This window comes from Echinops telfairi, unplaced genomic scaffold (genome assembly GCF_000313985.2).
Source record: "Echinops telfairi isolate 266 unplaced genomic scaffold, ASM31398v2 ScPeMD7_7457;HRSCAF=8495, whole genome shotgun sequence".
In the NCBI taxonomy this organism is placed as follows: Eukaryota; Metazoa; Chordata; class Mammalia; order Afrosoricida; family Tenrecidae; genus Echinops; species Echinops telfairi.
In genome coordinates this window covers 10,715,539-10,732,709 of record NW_022111357.1, presented here as the reverse complement: position 1 = coordinate 10,732,709, position 17,171 = coordinate 10,715,539, and the positions used below count along the sequence as shown (strand labels likewise).

General features: G+C 48.4%; 1 protein-coding gene across 1 annotated transcript in view; it reads right to left on the bottom strand.

Annotated features, from left to right (window-relative positions):
- CSMD2 (CUB and Sushi multiple domains 2) overlaps positions 1 to 17,171 on the bottom strand; it is a 734,077-nt gene that overhangs the window by 351,102 nt on the left and 365,804 nt on the right. The window contains exons 12-13 of the mRNA XM_045298912.1: positions 5,729 to 5,832; positions 4,421 to 4,533 (exon numbers count right to left, since the gene is read on the bottom strand). Coding sequence (XP_045154847.1) covers positions 4,421 to 4,533; positions 5,729 to 5,832 — 217 coding nt within the window. The remainder of the gene's footprint in view (positions 1 to 4,420; positions 4,534 to 5,728; positions 5,833 to 17,171) is intronic.

The window sequence follows — 17,171 nt, the reverse complement described above, 5'->3', positions numbered from 1 at the left end:
AGCCTGAGTCCCCTTCCCCACCCTCCACTAGCTAGGGCTGGAATTCTGCCAAGCAGGAACACTGGAAGAAAGTCTTAGTAATAAGCCCCTCAGTTTGCAGCCTCTTGCCCCTCATAGGAATCATGCTTTCGGTGGTAATGGTGGTAGTGGTAATTGTGTGGTTGTGGTGGTGGTGGTAATTGAGGTAGTGGCGATGGTGGGGATGGTGGTGGTAAGTATATGCAGCTGCAGTGTCAATTGCCCTGAGCCAGGGCAATGATGCCTTTACCTGAATCAGGTCAGAAGATGATGGGGTCAGGTCTGCTGGGGGCGGAGTAGAAGTGCTATACCTGAGAGGCCTCTGCCCTTGAATGTCTGGTATCCACCCATGGAACCTCTGACGCCAGCAACACTCCCATTCCTGAGCCTAGCCCTCTGTTCTTAAGGGGCTTCCCAGGAGGGCTGAGAGAGGCCAGAGGTAATTCGGGAACTTTGAGCAGTGGCTTCAGGACTAGGGATGCAGAAGAACAGGGCAACTTTTAAATGAGCAATGATCAGCTGTCAGGTCCTGTGCCGGGTGCTCCACTACACTGATCCCCCCGTGGAGTAATAAAAACACAGAGAGTGTTAGTTATACAGTTTAGTATATTCGTTATCACAATGCAAATGAAGGACCAACAAGGTGAGGTTCATATCGATGAGCTGAGGCCCAGAGAAGAGGAAAAAATGGCTGAAGATCACACAGGCAGTCAATGGCAGAACCCAGTTAAAACATGGGTGTGGGGGCATTAGAGAGGATGTGGGGTCTTTGGGAGCTGTGCTTCCCAAAGGAGGTGATACACACACACCCCGCCCCCCTCCCCGGAATGATCCTGGGGGGCTGCAAAAGCAGATAGCTGCACTTGATCTGGTGCCATAGTGGTAGAGTTATGCATTGGGATGCCACCCACAAGGTCGGCAGTTTGAAACCACCAGCCTGTCCTCAGGAGAAAGGTGAGGCTTTCCACTCCCTTAAAGTGGTACAGTCTCAGAAACCCACAGGGGCAGTTCTCTGCTGCCCCCCCAGGAGGGCTATGAGTCAGAATCGACTCGGTGACAGTGAGCGTGCATACATTTGGGGCGAGAGTACAAATGGCTTAAATTACCGGAGTGGGTGACTGTGTTGGGTGGTTTTTGTTCTGAAAACAAGGCATCAGGTAGGGTAAATAAGTATTGGAATCTATGCTGCTGAGGACCAGGAGGTGGTAAAATGGGTGACGAGGAATTGAGAGGGGGCCAAGGAAGGGTGCCCACTTGTGCCTGTGTCCAAAGTCCTTAGGACCATATGCTGTGAGCTTCTCTGAGCCCTTCTTCTGTGCCGGGCACTGGGCCGGAGGACGGTGAGATTAAGAACTTGCAGCCTCTTCCTGGAATGGATTCATAGGACCCAGAGCTGGGTTGGGAATGCTATCCTGGAGAGCCGTGGGATTACTTATCTGTTTCCTAAGGGGCAGGACAGGGTGCCACTGCAGCTTGTTCTTTAATGAAGAGAGAATCGGGGACCAGGTTCGGGTTCTAGAACAATCATGCTTCCATTTGATTGGCGGAATGCTTTGGCTTCTACAAAGTTGCTCTAAGGAGGTGAAATCTTATACGATTGGTGGGTGGGTGAGGAGGTACTGGAATAGTAAGGAAAACACGGGACATGGAGACAGAGAAGCAGAAGGCCTGGTCAGGTGGCATTACCTGATTGACTGTAGGTGGGACAGAAGCCACCATATGGTGTGAGCAATGATTGACAGGGAGCAGTACTCTTCAAATGGATGTTTAGCTTCAGTCCCCCTATCTCCCCCACCCCCACCCCGATCCCCGAAAGAAGGCTTCTAAGGCCTGAAAGAGAAGGAATGGAGGGAGGGTCAGAGTGCTCCTGACTGGGCAGCCCCTCCTGTACCTGGCTGGTCCCTGTGGGCAGCCCAGTTCTCCCCATGACACTGAATGTCAAGAACATAAAGCTTCCCCCACAGCTGAGGCTCTTAGCAGACATTAGGCAAGGCCAAGTCCTCTTCCCGGAGAGATGAGCCCTTCAAATGTTTGGACACAGCTCTCCAGTCTCCCCCAAGTCTGTCTTTCTCCTGGGCAACCATTGAAGGGGTTGAACCTGGGGCTGAACCTATGTCCTTTCTGTCTGTGTCTTCACGGCTAAGCTCCATTCTCTGATGCCTAACTCCAGAGTAGCTTCTAGTCCCTAAACTCTTGAGCCATAAAACAGGACATTAGATTAATTCCCATTTTACCTTCTGTTAATTTCAGCAATAGCTCTGCTGCTCAGAATCGTTCCCTGTATTCCTTCTGTTGGTCAACTAGTATTCTCTCTTTTAAGATCATGTTATTGATGTCTTATCCCCAAACCCATCCAAACACACTGCCCAGGGAATGATCTTTTGGTGATGGGCGGAGAGCATTCACCATCTGCACTGCCCGTGGAATCGTGCCTGGGTACCACCAGCGGCCATTGAGTCGTTTCTGTTTCAGAACAGCCCTTTAAAACTCACTGCCACTGGGTTGATGCTGACTCATAGCAACCCAGTAGGGCAGGGGGACCTGCCCCTGTGAGCTTCCAGGACTGAAACTCTGTACGGGAATAGAAAGCCTCGCGTTTCCCCCCCCCAGAGCAGCTGGTGGTCTCACCCGGCTGGTCTTGCCATTAGCAGCTCGGGACATAACCACTACACCACCACTACACCACCAGGGCTCCTTATTGAGGCGCTAGTAAAACTGCCCCACAGGGGTTCCAATACCATCAATCTTTTCAGAAGCGGACTGCCTTATTTTCCTCCCACAGAGTGGCTGGCAGGTTTGAACCCCTTCACCCTCAGCTATCAGCACGATGCTTAAGCCACTACCACCAGGGCTCCTCTAGCAGGGAAAGACATCCTAAAGACATCGGCTCCTTTTCCTGATGAAACCTTTCGCGATCCTGTTCCTGAGGCCCCCCCCGCCCCCACTCTGTCTACAGTCACGGTCTTGCTTTTGTCCTGTACTTGCATCTTCCCTCCTTTGTCCCCTCCTGGGAGTGCAGGCCCTTTGAGATGAGGGTGCAGAGTTCAGGCTGGTATAGAGGCCTGGACTCAACAGGAGCTCAGCAAATATTTGGGGGGTGGGGAGAGATGAGCAAGCATCTCCTTCTGTTCTGGTGGGCATCAGCATTAGCACTCATTAGCCAAGAGGAAGTTTGCAAGAAGATTGGTGGGTAAGGGGAGGTGTGATATCTCTTGGGGCCCAGAGGTTGTTGTGTTCTGAATGCCTCTTCCCCCAAAGAGCTGAAGGCTACTCCCATTTGCATCTTCCTCTGGCCGCCCACCATGGTATGTGCCTTGCCTGTCATCCACACTGGGCTATAGCTACAGTCCAGAAAAGAGAGTCGGTGGGAAATGATTGCCCCCTGGCTAACAAGTGTTAGTATTTATTTATCCATCCCCCCAGCCTCCTAACAACTTTTAAAAATAAGAAAGGTTCAGAACTTTTAAAGGGCTTTTGAAAGGTCTAAGGACCACCCCCCACAGGATCCCTGGCTGTGTGGGGGGTCCTTGTTGGGCTACCTGCAAGTCAGCAGGCTGAACCCGCCAGAAGACCTGGGGGAGAAAGATGAGGCTGTCTGCTCCTGTAGAGAGGTGTAGTCTCAGAAACCCACCGCAGGGAAGCTCTACTCTGTTCCACAGGTGACTCTGCTCAGAGTCTATCTGGTGACGGTGAGTCTTACTTAAGGAGGCCCTGGGTGGGGTCAATAGCACCTTGGCTGGGAACACCGAGGTTGAAGTCTGAGTCCACCAGCAGGTGCCTCGGAAGAAAGGCGTGGTGATCTCCTTCCAAAAGACAGCTGGTGAAAACCTTCGGGGGCCTTGCTCTGCTCTAGCCTTCCTGGGGCTGCATGTCAGATGGCTCTGTGCTGTGCTGGTGTGAAAGGCGGATCTGGAGCAGGCGTGACTAGGGGGTGGAGCTGATGTCTGTGCTGGTGCCTTGAGTGCAGCCTTGTAAGTGAATGACTCAAAAGGAGCCCTAGTGGTGGAGGAGGTTCCTGGTGGGGCTGCTAACTGCAAGGTCAGCCGTTCGAAAGCACCAGCCACTCTGCAGGAGAAAGATGAGCCTTCCTACTCGCGTGAAGCATTACAGTCTCAGAAACTCACAGGGACAGGTTTACACTGTCCTATCGGGTCGCCAGGGGTCAGCGTTGACTCAATGGCAGTGAGTTTTGTGTTTTTCAATATAATCCTCAAAGCAACCTGGGGACCCGTTGAACCAAGAAGGAAGTTGGGCCTCAAAGAAGTCCAGGAATTTTCCTGAGGAGGGGGAAGCCAGTACAGGGCACAGCCAGGATTTGAACCCAAAGCTTCTGACTCCAAACCCAGAGCCCCTGTCTCTGCCTCCCCAGGTAGACGCCATCCTTCTCACCAAGGGCAGTTACCTTCGTAAGAAGCCTTGAACCCCAAGGAGCTGCCACTGCTGTCGGTCTGGAAGAGAAGCCACATTTGATGGTTGGTGCTGACAATCAGATCTGGGACCGACGTACCTGTCAGACTGTCAGGACAGAGAGATTTAGAGGGGCGCGCCCCGCCAAGCCACCACAGAGAAAGGCTGCCCAAGCAGCCTAGAGGAAAACCAAGGTCTCTGGAGGGTAGGGTGTTTCGGGCCCCACTGTGTTTCTGGAACAAGCAGCATGTGCTCCACTTGCTGGGAGGAGGGCTCGGTTCCTCTCCCGAGGCTCCAACCTCGCAGACCCCTGGCTTCCGGAGAGAGACCTGCACTCTCCTTTGCTCAGGGCATCAGATGTCACTGCTGCGTGCCACCACGCTGTGTCCGGCTCACAGCGGCCTCAGAGGACAGAGTAGAGCTGCTCCCGGGCTTTCAAGGCTGCTGTCTTCCTGGGAACAGAGTATCATCTAGGGCGTTTCTCCGACAGAGTCGCTGGGGCGCTCAAAGCACCCAACTTTCTGTGAGCAGTCGGGGGATTTGAACCCTTTCACTCCCACCAGGCCTCCTCAGGGGCAGGGATGGCAGCATGCGAATGTCATCTTGGGAGTGTCTATATGCCCCAAGACTGATCTCCATGACCCTCACAGCAGAGCAGACCTGGGCAGAAGCACGCCCTCTAGTGGGCCGCGTGGGTATTGCTTTCAGAGGACATGGCCTTTCCTTCCAGGTGAGGGGCCAAGCTGCCTGTGCAGACACCTGCTCTACCCATAGGGGCAGTTCTACTCTGTCCTATAGGGTCGCTCTGGGTCCAATTTGACTTGACAGCAGGGACTAGATTGTGTCACACTAACTTCTCTGTCTCCAGCTCCGAAATGCGCACTGCGTCTGTCAGGTGTCAAGTCTGGCAGGGCGCTTACCAACCACTTCCAGGGTGTGTGTGGAGTCAGGCTGGGCGGGGACTATGCCGCCCGAGGAAAGCCTGTGGTTGGCGGGAGTGGAAACTGCACAGAAGCACACGGCAGCTCCAGGCTCACTGGGGAACTCTCGCTCCCCTTGCCCCAGAGTCAGTTCCCCCAGAACCTGCTCAGGTTTTGCATTTCTGGGGGGAAGTGGGTCCAGCTGTCTGCTTCCCTTGGTTAGGGCACAAAGAGAGGTGGAGGGACTGGCCCAGAAGTCAGTTGTGCTGCTGAACCTGCCTTTGCATCAGGGAAATCGCGGGGAGGGGGGGCCCACTCCCACCTCCCACAGCCTAGGGGTGCGCGCCATCCCACCCCCCGACCGTGGGCACCACTTCACTTACATGTAGAGAACGGTTTTCTGGTCCCCGTCCTGCCCACCGTCCCCGACCGTCAGGGTGTCATAGCCCCTCTCCAAGTCGAATTCCTCAAAGGCAAGCTTGATCACCTAGGGAGGGAGCGCAGGGTGAGGCCGGGCGGGGGCGGTGGGGAGGGGCTCTCCTCGATGTAAAAGGAACAGAGGATGGCACCCAAAGCCTGGAGGCTGGTCAGAAGGTTCCAGGCTCTGGGTCCTGAGGGCTGGGATCACCGGGGACAGCACCCTCCAAGACAGGCCGACCCCTCCCACGCCACCGCCGGGAGTCTGAGGGATGTTTTTGCCGGCCCTGCTGTCGTAGGCGCCTCTAGTTTTCCAGACACGCTGATGGCACGCACATCTGGCCAATTCTGAGCGCTGCCATGGCAACGACGGGCACATCTGTCTGACTGCAAGGCGATTAGACTCTTTCTTCACGCTCTAAGGCCCAGAAGTCCCTGTGGGCTTTGTGGCAGTTTTTCAGGCCACATGTGGAATCTCAGCTCTCTGGCCCCGAGGGACCTGCTGAAGTTTCTCTCAGCCGCACTTCTGACTTGGCTTCTCCATCCTCCTTGTTTGTTTACGTGGTGAGCAGATGAAAGTTTCAGAGAGCAGATTTCCACAAGACTCCTCCTTCGTAACTTGGTTCAGCCCTGCCTTCCACAAATATTGGCGAAGCACTCACTGCATGCCAGGCTAAGAAGCGGGGCTTCATCTGCAGGCAAGTCATGCTTCCTACCCTCAGTGAGCAGGGGGGCAGACACGTGAGCAGGTGACCCCGACCACAGCTAGAGCTTCGAGGCGACCCTTACTCGTGTAGCCCCATGTATTGCAGGGTAGAACTGGGCTTCACAGCGTTTTCAAGGTTATGTACTTTTGGAAGGAGGCCGCTAGGTTTGTGTTCCGGGGTGCCTCTGGAGAGGTTCAAATTGCCAATCTAATGGAATGCTTAACTGTTTGTGCCACCAAGAGGGAGACCCGTCGGTGAGGGAATGGACGAACGGGGCTGAGTGAGTACAGAGGGGATGTCTCAACAAGTCAAGGTGCAACAGGGAAGGGAGGCCAGGCGAAGTGTGGAGACGGAGGGCGTTCTGACAGGTTCAGGAGACTCCATCAGGCCAAGGAGAGGTGCTGGGAGAGGGAGGGAGATATTCTCAGAAGGAATCAGCTGTCCAAGGTTTAAGCTGTGGCTGTGAGGAAATGTCCCAGAAGCACACATTGTAGAAGGTCTGTCAGGGGCAGGTCTACAAACGTTGGTGGAGTGCACCTGTTAGCTGCCTTTGCCGGGGAGACCATCATGGTTGGGCGTTCAGGGCAAGGAGTTGACCCAGGAAGACCCAGAACTTGAGACGTCCGAAGGGTTTTGTGACCTCCCCAGGGAGGAGCAGGGGTGCATCGTGAGGGAGGAGCAGAAGGGTGGTGAGGTGACGATGGCAGGCAGGTGTGGCTGCTACCATGAAAAGTGATATGACCAGAGTGAGACCGCAGTCAGCGAGCTCGGTTCCAACGCCTTGTGGAGTTTAGAGGGTCCTTTCCCAAGAAGCAGCAATAAGGGTGAGGAGAGGGCCCGGATCTAGTGGTACTGAGGGGTCAGTGATGGAACAGATGGGGGTGAGCAATGGCCTCACTCATGGTATCACATCCATCCTCTACCAAAAGGGTTTGTTTGGGGGGGACATCGTTAGTACTGTCACAGTGTGCAACTTGCCAACATCGCCATTCTCAGATGCTCACTTGCAGATGTTTAGCTTCATGATTTGCTGTTCAAGACAGTGCCAGGTTTATAAAAATGCAATGGTAATAAATAATAAAAGAGGTATTCCGTTTATATCAGAAATACACCAGGGTCAGCTCATCAGAACCTAACTTGCATTCTGTCTGGTCTGGTGTAGGAGAAGGTCCATGGGTGGGGAGGTGCTACCATGAGTTACCAAGCCTGGTAATGCCACTGGAGGTGATGGAAAAGGAGAGACCTCAGATGACTGTAGGTTTCTGACGTGGGCAATCAGGTAACTGTGCAGTGGGGCCATTCATGAAGAAAGGACGCATAAGAGACACCCACTCCTATTGCTTACTCTAGGTCTCTTTTTGAGCGCTTCAATCTGATTGCAACCTGGTGAGGCTGTTCATTCCCCCAGGGGGAAGTTGTATTTGCTCCTTCGTTATCTTTTTCAACAGTAAGGACTATTGCATTTCTGTAGATAGGCTCTTCTAGATGTGGCTGACACCTTCTGAAGCTTCTTTCTGTCCACACCTCACCACCTGGCACCACGTACTGACAGGGTGCCAGTTGAGCCTCACCCAAGGTGCTCCAGAGCCCCCGGAAGAAAAGTCTGCTGCCGTCATTCATAGACCCGCACGCACTGCTGCAGGGTTCTCTGCAGCCAACTTGGAAGTCACTGAGAACAGTCGCTAAATAAGAACCTTGTGAGCACATCCTTGGATCTATAGGCAGGTGATTGCTGGTGGCTGGGAGAAAGAGTAAGAGCCTCTTGGAGGAAATGAAGGCCAGGCTGAGGCTGAAAGATGAACTTGAGCCCAGCAAGTAGATACCAAGGGGGTAGCACAGGTGTAGCAATTAGCCCGAGGGCAGAGCAGGTGACAGGCAGAAAGCGTCCATGGCATGACTTGTCTAGAGACTTCTCGGCACAAATAACGAAGTGGTCAACGACTAACCAAAGGGTCGGCAGTTTGGACCCACCAAGAGGTGGCTCAGAAGAAAGAGCTGGTGAGCTGCTTCTGAAAGGCCACAGTGCTGGAAACCCAGGGAGCACCAGCTTGCTCTGAAAAACACATGGTGCTGCTAGGAGTTAGACTCAGTCAAAAGCAAGCAACTGCTTTTGGTGTTTGCTTCAGTGAGAGAAAAGCGAAAGGTGAAAAATCGAGAGAAGAGGAAAAAGCCAGGTTATGAAGGATTTGAGGCTTTGTCCTCAAGGCAAAAGGGAAATACAGGAAGACATTTAAGCAAAGGAGTGACATCACATTTGTGATCTAGAAGGAACACCCCTGAGCGTGGGTTGAAAGCCAAGTGGTCAATGACAGTAAGGGTCCTTCATGGTGCAATGGTTATGCCATTGCCTGCTAACTGAAAGGTTAGAGGTTTGAACCCATCCAACACTCTGTAGGAAAAAAAGACCAGCAATCTTCTCTGTAAACAATGCGCTCTAGAAAACACTACGGGAGAGTTCTACTCTGTCACATGGGGTCATTATGAGCCAGACTCGATGGCACGCACCACCAACAAGGACTCTTCTAGATGAGGGAAGGTGATTGGGATGGATTAGAAACAGGAGATGCAGCACACTGTCAATAGTGAGTAGGGAGTCTTCTGGTAAAGACAGAGGCCTAGGCAGATATGCTACACTGACCTTCTCCAACAAAGAAGTGGGGAAAAAAATCAATATATAGGGAAAACCTGGAGCCCCGAGTCTCTGAGGAAATAAAAATAGTGAACTAAAAACCAACAGTGAAAATTAAAGGGCAGAACCCACACAGAGAGATCAAGGGGAACGGTGAGTTCTCATCTGTCCAACCATGAGCAAAGCAACCATTCCCACAGTGCAGAACAATCTCTGAAGCACATGACTACGAGAGAGGTAGGCCACACCCCTGTTCCCACACCTGGAGGGTGAATGAAGGGATACTCAGGGCCCAATCTAGTCCCAGACGACCTTTGCACCCCTCGTGTTACATCCCTGAACGAGAGGCAGCCCTGACAAGACTGCCACACAGCATGGGAGGCTAACAAAAGGGAAGCAGAGTCTTACCACATCCCCAAGGTACCCTGGGGGTCAGAGGGCACGCAGACCCAGACACTCTCATGCAGGTTCAGGTAGAAGGTGTGCCCTACTACTCTGCCTACATACAGTTCCTTGGAAGGTGCTAACGCTCAGCAATGGCCTAGGGCGAAAGTAGCTCTTCAGCTGTAGGGTTAGCTAGGGTTTGTGTGTGTGTGTGTGTGTCCACCCATTCCTATCTTCTTACTTTTGTCTTGATAAACAACTACCACCTCAAAGGTCAGAACAATGCCCCTGGCAATGACAAGTTAGCCTCAAGACAGGGGTCTGGATTAAAAAGCAGTGGCTAGTTCTGGTTCTGGTGTTCTGCTTCCCCCCTTCCCCCATGCTCCTGTGGCTTGGATAAAGCACAGAGAGACGCTGGCCAACTGGGGTGAAGTGATTCTAACTCCACACAACTCTCTGTTGACCAGAAATGCCACTAACTCCCACCCTTACACACCTGAGGATGCACTCCTACTGTGAACACCTTGGGCAGATCTTGCCAGGCACAGGCTTGGAACTAAGAAGGAGAAAGCAGTTGTTGGTTGTGTGCGTGTGCACGCGTGCATGCGTGCGTGTGTTGTTTACTTGGTCTTGATATTCAGGTGTGTTGTGCTTTTGTTTTATTATTTATTTATTGCTCCACTTAATGAATCCATTGTCTCCACATGAACCAGCTGTCCCTGCACCTTCAAAAATTACAGTTAATGGGCAAGGGCCTCCACACACTCCATAACTACCTGATCAAAAATGGAAGAAAAAATCAAACTAAAAACCTCCCGCAATGTCTTGGAGACAACAGATGATTTCACTTTAAAAAGCAAGATGGAAGAGCTCAAACAAGTGACCAGTATACAGAATCAAGAGACCCTTCTGAGGAAGAAAATACATTGGAACTACCAGAAAGGAATTCAGAAGAGTGATTCTCAGATACTTTCGATGAATGGAGAAAAATATTGAGGGAGTTATGGTAAAAACACCTAAAAAACTCAGTAAACCTTACAAGAGCCACCTGACCAACAAAACAAATCAGAAGCTACAAAAATAACAAATAGAAATTAAGAAGATTAAGGACATTAGGATTTGACAACACTTTGAAAGAGTCAAGCTGTAGAAACGAAGCAATGAAAGGCCAAATTAGTGAGCTTGAAGACAAATATTGCAGTACCAATCTATGAAAAGAACAATCAATAAATACAGCAGAAACATCCAAGAAAGTCTAAGAAATACGTGTGACACTGCAAGAAGCATAACATAGGCCTGATAGGCATTCAAGAACAGGAAAACACAAACAAAGAAACCAACAGAAACACAAGCAAAGAGTCCAGGAACCGCTAGAAGAAAATTTCACCGACACATAAATGGGGAGAAAATAACAGTGTCAGAAGCTGAAAGAAGACCAAACAGAATAGAACCCCCCCCAAAGGAAATTACTACAACATATGATAGTCAGACTGTCCAATGTCAAGGACAAGGAAAGAATTCTGAGAGTAAGTCAAGAAAAAAGAAAAGTTATCTAAAAAGGAAAATCAATAAAAATAAACTTGTATGTTTCAGCAGAAACCATGCAAACAAGAAAGCAATGGAATGCCATATAAAATGATGGAAAACAAACTAACTAAGAATCTTATAGCCACCAAAATTATCTCTCACATAAGAGAGAGAAATAAGGACATTTCCAGATAATGAGGGATTATGTAGAAAGGATTATGCAATAAAAGGAATATGTAGAAACAAGACCAAAATTATAAAACTAAGGGGAATTCTTTGGATAGAATATTAACAACAGCAGACATCAACCCAAGATCAACATACAAGAACCATCACCCAGAAATCAACCCAATGAACCCATAAGCAACATAAAAGTAACTTAGGCCAAAAATAGGGAGCCAGTGATATTTTGCAATGAAGACAATATCATAGTAATAGAAGGAATAGTGTAGATACAAAACATTATACAGAGAGGACATCAAGTCTCTCTCAAGAGAGAACAGACTTTTAAACTTGGCAAGAAAATCCTAAAAAACAAAGCAACCTCAAAGAAATGAGAAAATCGTGTCAAGATAAAAATGTGGAAAATCGTTGTATGAGCCCCTAATAAAATGTTAAAAAAAAAAAAAAGAAAAAAAGAAATATAATGAGGATCTGATGCCAGGGGCTTAAGTGGAGAGCAAATGTTTTGAGAATGATGAGGGCAATGAATGTACAGATGTGATTTACACAATTGATGTATGTATGGATTGTGATAAGAGTTGTATAAGCCCCTAATAAAACGATTAAAAAAAATGTGGAAAATCACAAAGATCTAGTGAAAAAAAAATAACAGCAAGGGATAAAAAGGATTAGAACAAACAAAATGAACTCAGTGTAAAGAATGCAATCAACAACACTACTGAAACAAAACAAAACAAAATATGCACACACAGAGCAACATGACAGCAATACTGCATACACTGATAGACCTTGAACAATTTACCAGGACAAAAAAACCCTTGGCTTTCTGTCTGTCTTGGTGGTGGGTCCAGATTGAATAAGGAAATACATAAATAGGGGGAAATGGCGGGGGAAATGGCAGTAATAAATTCATACATGTCAATATGCCATTGAATATAAATGGATTAAACACACCAGTCAAGACACGGAGAGTAGGGGAATGGATAAGAAAATGGGATTCATTAGTATAATACTTATAATAAGCATACATTAAAAGGAAAAAAATAGACTCAAAAATCAAAGGCTGGGGAAAATACATCAAGTTAATGGCAATAAAAAAAAACAGGTCTGACAATATTAATCTCAGGTTAAACAGACTTCAAGACAAAAATCCATCATGAGAGACAAAGAAGGGCATCATATTATGTGTAAAGGAATAATTGAACAAGATGATATAACTATAATAAATATCTATGCACCCAATGAAAGACTCTCAAAACATATTAATCAGCCTTGTATAGTTGAGGAAAGAAATTGATGAGACTATAATAATAGTACGAGATTTCAATACACCCAAGGAGTCTGCATGGCATAATGGCTGTGCATTGCACTGCTAACCGCGAGGCCAGCAGTTTGAAACCATCAGCATCTCTGTGGGAGAGAGATGAGGCTTTCTGGCCCGTACAGAGTGATAGTCTGGGAAATACACAGGGGCTCTCCTACTCTGCTCTGTAGGGCTGCCACGAGTCCTACCAGACTGGATGGTAGTGAGTTTGAGGCAATCTACCACTCTCCACGGTGGTCAGAACTGGACAAAAAGAGTAAAGACCCAAAAGAAATAAACAACGCAATTAATCAACTTAGCCTCTTAGACACAGGCAGAATACTACACCCAACAACTGTGCAATAGACTTATTTTCCAATGCACAGAGTATCTTTTTCATAATCAACCATATGTCTGGCCACTCAGCAAACCTTAACAAATTTCAAAGCATCAAGATATTTTCTCAGATCACAATACTATAAAATTGTAACTCAACAATAGGAAGATCAAGGGGGGAATCAAAAACAATGGAAGTTGCTTAAAAACTCCTGGGTAAATAAAAAATAAGGAAGGACATTTTTTAATTCCTTGAAACAAATGAGGATGAAAATGCAACACATCAAAACCTTTGGGATACAGAAAAATGTGCTGCTCAGTGGGTAAATTATAGCAATAAACACACACACACACAAAGAAGAACCAAGAACGAAATTCAACACCTTAACCCAGGCGTCCTCAAACTACAGCCCGGGGGCCACATGTGGCCCTCTGAGGACATTTATCCGGCCCGCCGGGTGTTTTTGCCCCATTTGTTTTTTTACTTCAAAATAAGATATGTGCAGTGTGCATAGGAATTTGTTCATAGCTTTTTTTTAAACTATGGTCTGGCCCTCCAACGGGTTTGAGGGACAGTGAACTGGCCTCCGGTTTACAAAGTTTGAGGACCCCTGCGGCTTAAACCAACATCTTCAACAAGGAAAACAAGGGCAGAGAACAAGGGCAGCAAAATAAACCTCAAGCAACCAAAGGGGGGAAAAAAGATAATGAACAGAGTAGTAATAAATGAATCAGAGAACAGAACAACAGGAAACTCAACAAGACAAAGAATCGGTTCTTTTGAAAGAATTAACAAAATTGAGAGACTACTGGCCAACTTAACAAAGTAAAAGATGCAGAATCATGAATAACAGAAAGGGGCAGCATCACAAAAGAACCAAGTGAAATAAAAAGAATAACTGAATTCTAGTAAGGACTGGACTCCAGAAAGCCTTTGCACATTCAACTCCAAATTTGAAAACTTAGAAGAAATCGACAAATTCCTCAAACATACTACCTACTTAAATTAAAACAGACTGATAGCAAACCTCGACAGACCACAATTAAAGAAGAAACAGAGCAGGTCATTAAAAAACTCCTTCGACCACCTCTCCCCTGCCAAAAACATAAAAAGTCTAGAATCAGCAGACTTTACTGGGGAATTCTACCAAGCATTCAGAGACGAGTTGTCATTCCAATCAAGCAATTCCAGAATATGGAAAAGAAGAGAAAACTTTTGAACTCATGTTTTTTCTTTTCATTTGTTCTTTTTATTTTTAGGTTTTTTAAAATAGTTTTATTAGGGGCTCATACAACTCTTATCACAATCCATACATGCATCAATTGTGTAAAGCACATTTGTACATTCATTGCCCTCATCATTCTCAAAACATTTGCTCTCCACTTAAGCCCCTGGCATCATTCCTCAGCATGCTAAAGGCCTTTAAGAGCAAAACCAGTGGCCATCATTTTACTCAGTGAGAAGAAACTGAAAGCATTCCCCCTGTGAAAGGAAGCAAAACAAGGATGCCCTTTATGACCACTCTTATTCAACACTGTGCTGGATTCCTTAGCTAGAACTACTAGATAACCAAGAGAAATCAAAGGCATCCAGTTTGGTGAGGCAAACGTAAAGTTCCCTCTACTTGCACATGCTACATAGAAAACCCCAAAGACTCAAGAAGAATATTGTTGGAAATAATTGAAAGACTCATTTGCCAGTTTGTCTTGCATAGACGCTTCCCTCCATATCGCTTGTTTCTTCTCGTCAAGTGTGTTTCCCAATTCCCTAGGACCAAGGAGATGCTCCTTGCCTAGCACCTTCCCCTCACTTCATTCCAGGGCTCAGTTGGTGTGCCAAGAGTTTCATTTATCTGCTCTTGCACTACACCATGATTCCAGGTGTCAAGGTTCACTGCCTCTGTACCTCTACAGCCTGTCTGCAGGTCAGCGCATGCCTGGGCTCAGATGTTTGTGGGAGAACATTTTCCATATCCTACCTGCCAAAGGATCTAGACTGTCCCCAGAACTCACCTTCCAGACTCATTGGGAAGATCTTGGATACCTCATGGTAGTTACCATCTAAGACAGAGGTGGTCAAACCTCTTTTAAAGGGCTAGAAGGTAACTATTTTAGGATTTTTTTCACAACGATTCAAAAAGGAGCTATGAAGGTATAGTGGATTACGAGTCTGGCTGCTAACGGCAAGGCTAGCAGTTCAAAACCATCAGCCTGATCATTTTTTACCCTATTTGTGAACAGTACCACTGAATCAGTTCCAGCTCATGACAACCTTGTGCACGTCTGAGTAAAACTATATTCCATAGGGATTTTCAGTGGTTGATTTTTCAGATATAGATAGGCAGGCCTTTCTTCTGAGGCACCTAGCTCATTTACTGTCTGCACCACCCAAGGACTCCACGTTCAGGGTCCGGTTAACATCAAGTCAATTCTGACTCATGGTGATCCCATACCCTTCCGAGTAGCTTTTTGCCCAGAGAACTTTCAGCAGTTGATTTTTCTTGAATAGATTACCAGGCCTTTCTTCTTAGGTACCCCTGGGTAGACTTGAACCTGCCACCTTTCATGCTAACCACTGGTCCCACCCAGGGTCTCCCTTCTGTGTATAGCTCACAGTATTTCCTGGACAGAGCTTATCACTTCCGCTCTCCTGCCAGGTCCAGTCTGAGCCTGAGCCTCTCTCTACCTTCTTCGCGTTCCTTCAGCTCTCACGGTCTGATGCATGGACTTGGTGTCCACTAGTCAGGCATGTGAGCTCACGTGTGGGCAGCAGTTCTCCTGGTACTGGGCACATAGCAGGTGTGCAGTAATTCTGTCTGTGGTGATGGTTTGTATCTTCATTCATCTAGGGGGCTTAAATGGGGTGTCTGCACTGTGAACAATGCCTCTTTCATCATGCTTATTTCATGTGCTGCCATCCCTCCTGTCTCAGTGAGTGCCAGTGATCTGCGTGTCAGTTAATAAGTCATTATGAGATCCTGGCTCTAAGCAGACACCCAAGCAGGGGGCGGGGGGGGGAGGCAAGCATCAGAGCATGGACACCGGGGCCTGTAAGGCCAAGTATGAAGCAGTCAACTTGGGGAATGAGCTCCCACTTCAGGGGTCACATGCTGTCAAATGTGGTTTACATCAGTGGCTGCCATCACCAGTGATGCGAGTCATTTTTGAGGCTGGCTCTGCCCTTCAAAGAAATGTTTGCCCATTACAGATGGTGTAATTATGTGCTCTACAAGTGAAGAGCATTGAGCTGCTAACCATAAGGTCGGTGGTTCAAACCCATCAGCAACTCTGTGGGAGAAAGCTGAGGCTATCTGCTTTGATAGAGATAGACAGTCTCATAAATCTTACACAGGGTCACTCTGAGTCAGAATGAACTCAGTGACAGTGGGTACAGTGGGAATGAGTACTTCCTAGAGGTGGTGCAGTCAGCTGGTGTCTCCTGCCCCAGGAAGGGGCTGGTGGTGGGGAGGATTGCATCCAGGCTGAGCCCGGTTCTGCCTCAGACTACTTTACATCGGCTGAGGACCTTGTGGGATCCAGGTAAAGAGCTTGGAAGGTTTGAGATGATAAGTCTTGGTCCTTTTGTCACCTACCTGATGCCTCGCTGGAACATGGTGAGGCGGGAGAGCATAGGGGCGAAGAGTGTGGCCTTTGAAGCCAGCCTGGCTGGGGTGAGTCCCAGATCTAACCACTTCGCTGTGTGATCTTAGGCAAGTTCCTTAACCTCTCTGAGCCTCGACTTTCTCCTTTCTAGCGTGGAGGTAATCATGGAGTGTAATGTTGTTGGGAGTCTGACATGAGTTGGTGCATGTCAAGTACCTAGAACAGACCCTGGCACACCGTAGGCATCAGGAGTTGTGGTGCAGACTTCTCACAAGAGCTGATTATCAAATTATGTGATCAGATGTCTCAAAGAATCTTCTGGACCAGGAGGCAACACACTGCTGCCAACGGGTCAAATTCAGCCCACTGCTTGTTTTTGTGAACAAGTCTGACAGGAACTCAGCCATGCCCACTTATCTGCATGCTGTCCGTGGCTGCTCTTGTACCACCACTGAGGAGTTGAGCACTGGCTTCAAACCAAACCCAAGCTCACTGCCGTTGAGTTGATTCTGATTGCCCCTGTGGGTTTCTGAGCCTGCGGGTCTTTAGGGGAATAAAAAGCAAGAGGTCTGCACTTCACTGGGCAGATTCTGGGGAGTGGAGGAAGGTTTGGAGTGGAGCAGTGTGAATAATCAGAAGGGACTATCGGAAAGTGTGAAGGATGGGCCGCAGGCGGAGGGGCCAGCCCGGGGCCAGGATGACCAGGGAGAATAACAGAAGGCAACAACGATGCCGGG